The sequence below is a fragment of the Bicyclus anynana genome, chromosome 5 (genome assembly GCF_947172395.1).
Source record: "Bicyclus anynana chromosome 5, ilBicAnyn1.1, whole genome shotgun sequence".
Classification (NCBI taxonomy): domain Eukaryota; kingdom Metazoa; phylum Arthropoda; class Insecta; order Lepidoptera; family Nymphalidae; genus Bicyclus; species Bicyclus anynana.
The window spans coordinates 8818199-8831263 of NC_069087.1; the positions used below are offsets into that span (position 1 = coordinate 8818199).

The following is a 13065-nucleotide window of genomic DNA, read 5'->3' on the forward strand; positions in this document are numbered from 1 at the left end:
ATTCACATGCTTAATATAATAAATTTTGTAAATACCAGTAGGGTAGGTGTTCCTGTATCGATGACATTGCCGTTACTCACCTGAAATGAATAAAAATTTCCGTAAGTAACGCTACTATGCTAATAAATACATTTTACCGCAATTAATCCGTAGAGATATTTTGCATCGATGTTTTTATAACTCGACGGCATGTGCTTCGAATCCGTCGCTATCGAATATATATAGAGTATCGTGTTAGACAGAAAGAGACGTAATCGAAAAAAAGAATTACAGTGCTACAGTTCATATGAATATGAATCTGAATGAAATTTGTAAATAAGGAATTTCAACTGCCTCTCAAAAAAAGTTTAATTACTTCGTTACTTTGACGTGAATTTTTGTTAGTGATTTTATGTCACCACTAACTTTTCAGTAGGTAGATTCATCTCGAGGGACGCACGGCTCGGCTCGACCGTAATTTGGGATCAGCATTATGAAAGTTTGGATTGAGAAGTTTACCTACTTGTTATTCTGTACAATAATTCGATTATGTACACAAATTTATAAATGAAATTGTCGGGTTAAAAAACATGGAAAATCGAGATATATCTTTTCGGGGAATTTGTTAAAATAGATGATTTTTCTGTAAGATACGTTGTATGTAAAACATGACATTAATTCAGCAATATTTCCAATTTAATATTTAGTATATTTTATCGTCATATTGCCAAATTTACCAAATTATATGACAATCGTAGATCCAATAGCAATTGGACAATTTATTCTCCTCTTATCAGCGTGTTAAAATTGGAATAATTATGACAATTTGGCGAGTGGTATATGTTCTAATAAAGGATGACAATGCCATGTCTGAAAAAGTGTTAATGAAATTGTAAAACATTTTTTTATGTTAATAAATCTCTTAAACAAGTATGTATCCGAATATTGTATTATCATAATATTTATGATATTCAATGATATGTAGCATTATTCATGATTTCCAATGGTTTCATTGACACCAAATACATAGTCACTGTTTTCTTGACGAATGTGAAGCATGCAAAGATTTTGTATTTCATATTCAGAAAGTTTGTATTTCATACATTAAATAAAGATCCACTTATGAGAAATGTACATATTACATGACTAAAATGCTCCTTCAATGTAAAAAGTTACTACTCACGTTTTACTCAGAAATAGAGTAAAATTTACGCAATAGGTTCTATATGGGAGAAACGTAATAAAATTACTTTAATAATAATATTTTGAAATAAAATCCGATCCTTGATGATCTATTATGTACTGTCTCGTGTTCTTTACAATGGAAACAAAGTTCTTTCAAAAGCTGAACAATTGTATCTGTTTTTATAATGTCGTACGAATTACTCTGAAATAAATTACTACTGTAAACTGACATAATGTTATCGTATTGTAGTGGTACGATGGTAAGTGGTAACGACATCCGGCATAAAGGATATATAGATATACCCTCATCTGTTATTTATTTGTAAGAAAAATGTGTTTGGCTAGGCAGCCTATTTGCAGTGTGTTACTGTGATTATTATCTATTATTTATTTACTATAACTAATAAATAACAGATGAAGTTATATATTTCTAATACCGGATCTTAGATCATGGATTTTTTGTCGATACATTCGACAGAGAAGTCACATAGGGTACCTATTATTGCACCGACCTACTATTGCACACACGCGTGCGAGTGTGTTTAAAATATTTAGGTAATAGATAACTATACTTAATTACTGGTCGAACATTTGGCGCAATGCGTAACATATTACGATAATAATAATAGCATCGCATTTGAACGTAACGCATATGAGTTAACAATGCACTTCAGCGCACCAGTGATGCATTACTGGGCAATCGGCGCGTTCGACGAGGCACCGCTCAAACCGCTCTGGCAGCTGCCCAAATATTTTTCGTTTGCCCGCCCGCGACCGGGATAACTCGCCCTATTCACCTGAATCGGAATACATTTACATCGCACCGTAGCAAGATTAAAGCAATAATAGCCCCCGAGGCCGCCGGGTTCCGATGAATTCTTGTTGCTCTTTATATTACGAGTAGCTTGCAATTTTCACCTGCCTCTCAGAATACTATGCTATATACGTTATATCTTTAAACTCCTTTTTACACGGCTGTCATGGTACCGCTCGGGTAAAGGGTAACCTTTACCAGTGGCACTAACATGCAACCAACAAGTTAACTTCGTGAAGAGACTTAAGACAAAATGCATCCAATGGCGACGCAACCGGAAATACCGCTATCTCTTTCATTGCGTTGGTACGAAAGAAATGGGACTGGGACAACTTCGACGCCATTGGACGAAATTTCGTCTACATTTCTACTCTTCACTGGTCGCATGTTAGCAACTCATGTCAGATCTGGTCAAGGATGGAATACAACAGTACCTTTGGGATAGTTCAGCTAAATATAGGTTCAAAGCATTAACCCTGGAATTCATAGTCGTGAAGTGAACAATCCCCCACAAACCAATATTCAGTATTCACCCAGGGGCTGACTATTGAATCATCCTTCATTGCATTTCATAAACAAACTACTGGAGAGCCCCTAGGTGACTGGAGTTTCAAGCAAATGTTGTCTATGATTTTACATTAGATCTTTGAAAATTCTGTGACACAACCACAGAGAGACGTATTTTGTTAATTCTTTGACATTTTACAAAATAATTGAGTTTCTAATATTTTCATTTACTTTTTGTTTTTATTTATCGTAGTAAAATTTAATTCGTTCAAGTGTACAATAGATCAGTTTTATCAAAAAGTTTCTTTCTCACAAGAAGGAGTTGTTAGAAAAATATTGAAGTTATGTGGACGAACATGATCATATACAAAATTATCAGCCGATGGACGTCCACTGCTGGACATAGCCGTCTTGCATGGACTTTCAAACACAACGGTCTCGAGGGGCCAGCGTCCAGCGGCTCCCTGCAACCCGCTTGATGCCCTCGGTCCACCTAGTGGGGGTTCGACCAACACTGCGATTTCATCGGCTCTTCGAACTATGTGGCCTGCCGATTGCCACTTCAGCTTCACGACTCGCTGTGCTACCTATGTCAGTGACTTTGGTTTGTCTGCGGATCTCCTCATTTGTGATTCGATCACGCAGAGAAATCCCAAGCATACTATTTACTATATAAGTAGTTTGATATTTCATACTTTTGTAATGTGGAATCCTACTTGAAATAAAAAAAATATTGTAAGAGGAAATTTGTTTATTTTACTCAAAACCACCTATAATTACCTGAAATAATTACAAGTAGGTACTATTATGCTGTATTTTCTTACAATTTATAGTAAGTGCAGTAAATAAATATAAGTGTAGCTTATCCTTAGGAATAGTGGTAAAATTGCATTTCACAAAGCTTTAGATCACATAATATTATATATTTAGGAGGTAGGCTTGGCCCGGTAATGGGCTGATAATAATGAACCACACAGTACTTATTGCAATTCTAAAATCAAACCTATATCCTTTTAATACAAAGTTTAATTAATAACAACAATAAATACATAATTTACATATAACTTATTGTTATTATTGTATATTTTTATAGGGCCAGACTTAAATGAAAAATGCAGAAGTAAACATTTAATAATTATCTTTATTAAAGATGTGAATCAATAAATTTCATTCAATTAAGATTTGTATACATTTTCTATTGTTATGGACTTCAGAGTGAGTGACCACCTTACAACATACTGCACTCACTCCTACTACCTCTATATTAAATGCTGCTGACTTTTCAATTTATGTGGGTCTTCCAATTACTGTGATCTGAAAACTCGGATTTTCAAGGACCAAAGTATTCTCAGTATTCTTGGTAAAACAGTATTCTCAGAGCTCATCACTGCTATTCCCTGCCATGATAGCCGGTTTCTTTAAATCTGTGCATAGGGTCCTCCGGGGTTGTTTATATGTATACCTATGCGTGCCATCAATACAGCTTGACTTGTGGCATTTCTGTTATTTCATAGAATGCTTGATGGAATGCACATACAGTCTGAAAATAAACATTATGTTAGTTACATTTATGTAGGTTATAGGTATATTTCCTAAATCAAAACTAGATAGGTATACCTAACATTTATATAGGTTAGATTACAAACAAACTAATTAAATTCTTCATCATGAGTATGTTAAGCATGAGTCTCCTCTCAGAATGAGAGGGATAAGGTCCACCACTCTGGCCCAATGTGAATTGGCAGACTTCACACATGTAGAGACAATGTTTTTCCTTCACCGTATGAGACATGTGATATACATTTAAATTCATAAAATGCACATAACTGAAATGATTTGGATGTGTATGTTTCAGACAGCATTTGAACCTACACTGTCCGAATAGAAGGCAGAGGTCATATCAACTGGGCTATATGGATTTTGACCTACTCCTAATTTATCTATACTAATATTATAAACAGGAAAAATTTGTTTGTTTGTTTTGAATAGGATCTGTAACTACTGAACTGATTTGAAAGATTCTATCACTGTTGGGAACCTACACCATCATAATCAAAGGCAGGGGTCATACCCACTGGGCTAATTGGTTTTATATCTACTCCTAATTTATCTTTACTAATAATAGAAACAGAAAAGATTTGTTTGTTTGTATGTTTTGAATAGGCTCTGGAACTACTGAACCAATTTAAAAAATTCTTTCACTGTTGGGAAGCTACACTATTCCCGAGCTCTATAGGCTATATTTTATCCCCATATTCTTACGGAAATGGGAACCACACAGGGTGAAACCGCGCGGCGTCTTCATGAACAAAAAATAATTGATAATGAACAAAGGTACGTACCTGATAACATCCCGTTTTATAGAATCGAAGTGCTGCTATAATGTATAATACTAGCGGTATTGGTATTCCTCTCTTGGTCTTCTGTGTTCATTCTTCATCAAACAGAGGCATATTATGCCTAATATGAGAATCTTTCGTACATTCCATATCGCCATAGTATTATACTGGGTTTACGCAATTGCGAATATATATCTTGGGCACTGATATAACTCGCTGTTTATAACTTCACTTATAACGATCCGAACGTCCACTTTCTAATAAATAAATCACGAATAACAACAAAAAAAAATGCCAGGGGATGGTTTGGCTGACAAATATCGGTAATTCAGCAGTCAGCCGCCAGCTCCTGTCAAATGAGGGGTTTCTTTTGTCTATGAAACGCGTAGGGGTTGAATTCGACACATAGCGGCTGAATAATCCCCTTAGGGGCCCCCTACTACGACTATGAATTCCACCGTAAGACTCGATTGATTGCCGCACTAGGCCGACACCAATGACGCTGTCAAAATTGCAAACTTTGCATCTCATTCGCAATGTCGGAAGGTAGAAATAAGTAAAATATGAACGTACTTTTGGTCATTCAACATATGTACTGTGATAGTTCGATGTTACAGTAGGTACAGTAAACCAAGCAAACTAGTTCCTAGATCAATTTCAAAAGATTATTCCTCATGTCATTTAATTAATTTATGTACATACATAAATTTGTAACCTTTAAATTTTATTCTTAACTACGACTGCAGTACTTTGCTTCGAATATGAGATAACCTTTAGGGTCGGCCATTGCTACGTATGTGTATACTTATTATGATTTCGAAATGAACCATCTGATGGGTGATAATAATTGATTGAGCTTGTTATAAATATTCATGAACTAGCCCAACCCCTCTCTTTCTGACAAGAGACTCGTGCTCAACAGTGAACCTAATATGTGTTGATAACGATGAGGGTAATCTGTGGATCTACTGAACCGATTTTGAAAATTCTTTTAACAATAGAAAGCCACGTTGTTTGTGAGTGTCACAGACTATATTTTAGTCTAGAATTTCTAATTAGAATAGAAATTTAGAAACTACGCGCATGTAATCGCGGGGCGTTCTTATAGAATACTAGCTGACGCCGCGCGGTTTCACCCGCGTGGTTCCCGTTCCCGTAGGAATACAGGGATAATTTATAGCCTATAGTCTTCCTCGATAAATGGGCTATCTAACACTAAACGAATTTTTCAAATCGGACCAGTAGTTCCTGAGATTATCGCGTTCAATCAAACAAACAAACTCTTCAGCTTTATAATATTAGTACAGATAAACAAAAGCCAATCTGACATTATACTCTCTGACTGAAAGACTGACGAAAGTTCGAACTGACCCGCACTAGATCTTTTGATAAAATTCGTATTCCTACCATTTAAGTGTTCCAAAAATTACCATTTAAGTGTTTCTCGTACATTGAACCCTTTCAGAAATAACCATTTTATTTGGGTTATTAGTGGAATTTCCAGAAGGAACAAATGTAAAAAAGCTGCCAAAACATTTAACGACATTTTATCTTTGGATCACAACAATAAGCGAAAGACAAAGGTAAGGTTAAGACAAGCTCCAAACCAGTTTTAAATGAAGTAGACATTCAAAAAATAAAATAAGGCTACAGTATAATGATCGCAAATATCATGTTATTAATCTCGTTTATAAAATGGTTACTTTTAATGCACTAGATGTATATCTATATTTTCTATACTTATAATAAATCTGTAGAGATGTCAATTCTGTACATGAATACATTTCCAAAATAACTATCAGGGAGTAATTAGTGATCGAAAGTGACGCCAAAAAAGCAATCAGTAAAATTTTTCTCGGCCTGTCTGTATGTTCGTTATAGAAACAAAAACTACTTGACGGATTTTACTGAAACTTAGTGCAATTATTCTTTATACTCTTGGGCAGGTTATAGTATACTTTTCATCACGCTACGATCAATAGTAGCAGAGCAGTGAAGGAAAATGTTTGAAAAACGGGAGAAGTTACTCAATTTTTACAGTGATACTACTGTAAGGGCTGGATTAAAGAGGTCTAAGGGCGAACGAAGTCGCGGGTGTCCGGTAGTATTATATAAAATATTGATTATTTTATATTGTAAAATTATTACTAATGTACTTCGTGAAGTTATCATGTTAATAAAGAATCCGGTGCGATTGGCTATATTACAGTCTTGGACGAACTTGATGCCAGAATTAAAATTTCACCAACAAAGAAGTTGCCATGGAAACGAACGATGTCACAGCGCTGTAACTTTACAGAATGCAAGAGGAGTATACTCTTTGACTATGAAGATACGACACGATTCAATGACAGACACTGGCTCCCGACGCCATACATGTTTAACGTGCCTGCCTGTCAATCAGCCCCGACTCACATAAAGGTGAACTTTTTATTATTAACACCTAATACACTTTTGATAGCACTGTAACCGATACACGAAGGTTAAGGTGTTAATGAATAAATGGCTGGTCGATATACAACAGTGAAAGCATAACCTCCACGATGAAGACCTACTGTCATCATCAATATCAGCCTATTTAAACGGCCCATTCCCATAGGAAGGAGAGCGGAAATAGAGCTTAGACCCAGAACATTTCTCCAATGCACTTTAGCGGGTGATAATGTTAAATTCTTTACGATCACTATCAGCTGTTAATGATTATGACTGGGACTTTAGCTTGACGTGCTAGGCACGGGGTGTACAATTTCCTGTCTGAGAATCGTCGTTTATGAACCCATATTCGGCTCACTGTTGAGCTCGAGCCTCCTCTCAGAATGAGAGGGGTTAGGCCAATATTCCACCACGCTGGTCCAATGCGTATTAGCAGACTTCACACACGCAGAAAATTAAGAAAATTCTCTAGAGTATGCAGGTTTCCTCACGATGTTTTCCTTCACCAAGTCAAGTCAATATCAAGTGATATTTGATTTCGTATAAAATACACACAACTGAAAAGCTGGAGGTGCATGCTCCGGACCGCAGCCGAACCCACACCCTCCGGAATCGGAGGATATGGCTGAGAATATTCACTGTTAAATTCTGAGAAGAAAGAAAAAGCTCAGTTTTACATAGCTCGACCCAGTATACGTCGTAATCGGAAAGTACTATAACAACATATGTATATAAATAACAATTTTAAACGATGTAAATCTTGTATCGCATTAGGATATTAATACAATACAGGTACCAGATGCATAAACCTCTTGAAAGATGAAGTGCCGCGCTACATAAACATTACCGCTCTAGTTTAACACAAAGAGCCGGGAGCTTTAATAGTTTTTTTTAAACAGTGCCGAAATTAGCATCTCTATAATTATGCACATATTTTTAAATGTACCCATAGAACATAGTACTCGTTTTCGCCAAAAGAAACTGTTGTTAGTGCAGCCGCGGGTAATTGGGACCCATTTAGGGTTGAATATTGCGTACAGCAATATTTTAAAAGCTTCTTTTTAGCATATATTATATCCATTATCCATAGGTACTTAAATAATAATAAATACGAAGGTCCGTCTGTCTTTTCACACGTAAACAAAAGCAATTTAGATATGTTGTTTAGAGATTTGGAGCAGAACTTTTTAATTCCGGAAAAATCATAGTTCCCCCGAATTTGTGAAAACAGATTTTCACATGACCTAAGTAGGCGTCTGTTACTAATATTATAAAGAGGTTTCAGGTGCAGTAGGTAGGTAATCTTTGGATCTACTGAACCGATTTGGAAAATTATTTTACCACTAGAAACCCGCGTTATTTGTGAGTGACATAGGCTATATTTTATCCCCGTATTCTCACGGAAACGGGAACGACGAGACGTCGGTTAGTTATAGTAATAATATATATACGTTCGAATTGAGAAACTTCCTCCTTTTTTTAAAGTCGGTTAAAAAGTAGACAATGTTGCTTAATTCTAAATCGTTATAGATACACTATGCTCTCACATCGTACATGTATTACTATTGAATAAACGAAAGGATGGATCGATGAAAAACACAATAGTATACAGATAGACGATACGAAATTGGAGTTTTGAAACTGCACTTGGGCCATACCAACTATTATTTATGTATTCTGTGGCCATACCATCGACGTACGAGTACTCGTATACGCTTGCGTAAAATAAATTTCCGACAGGTATTAACCGAGTGGTTTACCTTCAGGACCCACTTGCAATATCTACTGTGAGCACGGTACCGAATTGTTGCGGATATGATAGAGCACTTAATAACAGGTTCGATGTCTACCACCACATACTTATACAGGGTTCCGTATTTATCTTAGTAAGAGTCATATCGTAGTTTCGTAACATTTAACTGTGTCACAGTAATTTCATTCAAAATTATAAAGTTACATTAAATTTTCAAGTAGGTTACTTATAAGCCATTTTTGTTTGTATGCACCTTGAACGAAACGTATAAGAAATGTATAGGTACCTACATAATTATAAACAAAAACTTCGTATCCTCTCGAGTGGAACGTCGTTAAGAAAAACATAAAATATTATGATTTCGAAAATGAAAACTTGAGATGAAATTATTAAAAAAAAAAAAATTAACAATGCATTCTGTTACCTAACGAACTCTTATGTAAAATCAACCAATAGATAATAATGTACATGCTTCGACGCGCTGATAACAAGTTTTGGGTGTGAAAAGGCAAAACAAAGTTTTCTCAAGTTCTAAAATTTATTTTTCTTTTATAGGTACCAAATTCAGCTTTATGCGTTTATTTGAGAGAGCTCTTATTCTGTATCACGCACTTGTGCAATATACTCGTAGTTGTACATATTTTAACTATCGCGTAAAGTTTAACAGCATATTCGATCTGTTGCGATACGAGTAAGTTTCCAACTAATTTTGTTATCTATACTAATATTATAAAGCTGGAGAGTTTGTTTGATTGAACGCGCTAATCTCAGGAACTACTGGTCCGATTTGAAAAATTCTTTTAGTGTTATACAGCCCATTTATCAAGGAAGGCTATATATTATCCCCGTATTCCTAAGGGAACGGAAACCACGCGGGTGAAACCCCGCGACGTTAGCTAGTTTGTCTAATAATATGTACAAGAGTATAACACATGTATAATATGTGCAACTCCTTTAAGAACAAAAAAAGAATATTACAGAGATGTGTTTCTTCTTTTTGTCGAACGGAGCGAAAAACCCTAGGAGAGAATGCTAGAAGTAGAATAGTTACAATAGTGCACTATTGACGACATCAACGTACTCGTAAGATTTAGATGATTTAAAGTTAGGTTAATTAGAGAAAAGCCAGCATAAATATATGCTAGCCACCCACCGAAATGCAAAGCAGCGCTGCTGGCATGACGTCCGGTAAAACTCATCGTGTATTGATCGCGATGTCGGAAAGCGGGTAGCTAGCATTAAGAAAACAATATGGGAGATTAAAACACTGAAATTAATTAAGACGTTAAAATTAACGTTACGTACGTAACAAATTAAAGTTTAATAGTTTTAAATTGATTGTTTCCGACTCAATTGTTCTTTTTGGCTATTTGTCAAATTTATCATGTTAAATCGTATTCACGTATATTTTACCAGAGGTATTTTTATTTTAAAATATCGTTCTGTCTTTCCTCCGTCTTTTCTTATCTCTTGGCGGGCGCCAGACTTCAAAGTGCGTGAACAAACAATTATGTTTTAGTATACAACTATATTGAAAGCTTATGCCTTTACTCCATAGACGACTACGCTTTAACAAATAACAACATTTTTTTCAGATGTATGTAAGAATTCGGTACTTTACAAAATAATGAAATTGTAATATTATTATCTACTTTGTCCTACTTACTTACTTGAATTCCTCAATTAAATGAAAAACATACATAATGCAAATCAATTTTACATAACAACAAATAAAAATATAAATGATACAGATAGAAAAATAAATGTCCAAGTAAAAGTTTATTTGAGTGAGTATGACGAATGCAATAAAAAACATTTAGAATAAAAATAGTTGAAAAACTAAAAAACACGCTGGATACCCATATCATGCATGGGGTTGCATTTCAAATAGCCTGTCCGTCATCTTGGACGTCCGTCATATTGGATTTAACCCTGGAATTCATAGTCGTGAAGTGAACAATCCCCCACAAACCAATATTCAGTATTCACCCAGGGGCTGACTATTGAATCATCCTTCATTGCATTTCATAAACAAACTACTGGAGAGCCCCTAGGTGACTGGAGTTTCAAGCAAATGTTGTCTATGATTTTACATTAGATCTTTGAAAAATCTGTGACACAACCACAGAGAGACGTATTTTGTTAATTTTTTGACATTTTCATTTACTTTTTGTTTTTATTTATCATAGTAAAATTTAATTCGTTCAAGAGTACAATAGATCAATTTTATCAAAAAGTTTCTTTCTCACAAGAAGGAGTTGTTAGAAAAATATTGAAGATATGTGGACGAACATGATCATAATCAAAATTATCAGCCGATGGACGTCCACTGCAGGACATAGCCGTCTTGCATGGACTTTCAAACACAACGGTCTCGAGCCGCCAGTGTCCAGCGGCTCCCTGCAACCCGCTTGATGCCCTCGGTCCACCTAGTGGGGGTTCGACCAACACTGCGATTTCATCGGCTCTTCGAACTATGTGGCCTGCCGATTGCCACTTCAGCTTCACGACTCGCTGTGCTACCTATGTCAGTGACTTTGGTTTGTCTGCGGATCTCCTCATTTGTGATTCGATCACGCAGAGAAATCCCAAGCATACTATTTACTATATAAGTAGTTTGATATTTCATACTTTTGTAATGTGGAATCCTACTTGAAATAAAAAAATTATTGTCAGAGGAAATTTGTTTATTTTACTCAAAACCACCTATAATTACCTGAAATAATTACAAGTAGGCACTATTATGCTGTATTTATTTACAATTTATAGTAAATGCAGTAAATAAATATAAGTGTAGCTTATCATTAGGATTAGTGGTAAAATTGCATTTCACAAAGCTCTAGATCACATAATATTATATATTTAGGAGGTAGGCTTGGCCCGGTAATGGGCTGATAATAATGAACCACACAGTACTTATTGCAATTCTAAAATCAAACCTATATCCTTTTGATACAAAGTTTAATTAATAACAACAATAAATACATAATTTACATATAAGTTATTGTTATTATTGTATATTTTTATAGGGCCAGACTTAAATGAAAAATGCAGAAGTAAACATTTAATAATAATCTTTATTAAAGATGTGAATCAATAAATTTTTATTTTCCATCATTCATTCAATTAAGATTTGTATATATATTCTATTGTTATGGACTTCAGATTGAGTGACCACCTTACAATACATTGCACTCACTCCTACTACCTCGATATTAAATGCTGCTGACTTTTCAAGGTATGTGGGTCTTCCAATTACTGTGATCTGAAAACTCGGATTTTCAAGGACCAAAGTATTCTCAGTATTCTTGGTAAAACAGTATTCTCAGAGCTCATCACTGCTATTCCCTGCCATGATAGCCGGTTTCTTTAAATCTGTGTATAGGGTCCTCCGGGGTTGTTTATATGTATATATATGTTTGCCATCAATACAGCTTGATTTGTGGCATTTCTGTTATTTCATAGAATGCTTGATGGACTGCACATACAGTCTGAAAATAAACATTATGTTAGTTACATTTATGTAGGTTATATATTTCCTAAATCAAAACTAGATAGGTATACCTAACATTTATATAGGTTAGATTACAAACAAACTAATTAAATTCTTCATCATGAGTATGTTAAGCATGAGTCTCCTATCAGAATTAGAGGGATAAGGTCCACCACGCTGGCCCAATGTGAATTGGCAGACTTCACACATGTAGAGACAATGTTTTTCCTTCACCGTATGAGACATGTGATATACATTTAAATTCATAAAATGCACATAACTGAAATGATTTGGAGGTGCATGTTTCAGACAGCATTTGAACCTACACCCTCCAAATAGAAGGCAGAGGTCATATCAACTGGGCTATATGGATTTTGACCTACTCCTAATTTATCTATACTAATATTATAAACAGGAAAAATTTGTTTGTTTGTTTTGTATAGGATCTAGAACTACTGAATTGATTTGAAAGATTCTATCACTGTTGGGAACCTACAACCTCATAATCAAAGGCAGAGGTCATACCCACTGGGCTAATTGGTTTTATATCTACTGATAATTT

The 13065-nt window shown here is 35.2% G+C and overlaps 1 protein-coding gene across 14 annotated transcripts in view; it reads right to left on the reverse strand.

The window, feature by feature from the left end:
* The window catches only part of LOC112049404 (RNA binding protein fox-1 homolog 3), a 76534-nt gene that overhangs the window by 42624 nt on the left and 20845 nt on the right, over window positions 1–13065 (reverse strand). For 13 of the 14 annotated variants that reach the window (XM_052881829.1, XM_052881830.1, XM_052881827.1 and 10 more), the window contains exon 2: window positions 36–80. The exons of the other annotated variant lie outside the window; for it this stretch is intronic. In XM_052881829.1, coding sequence (XP_052737789.1) covers window positions 36–80 — 45 coding nt within the window. The remainder of the gene's footprint in view (window positions 1–35; window positions 81–13065) is intronic. 14 annotated transcript variants of the gene reach the window in all.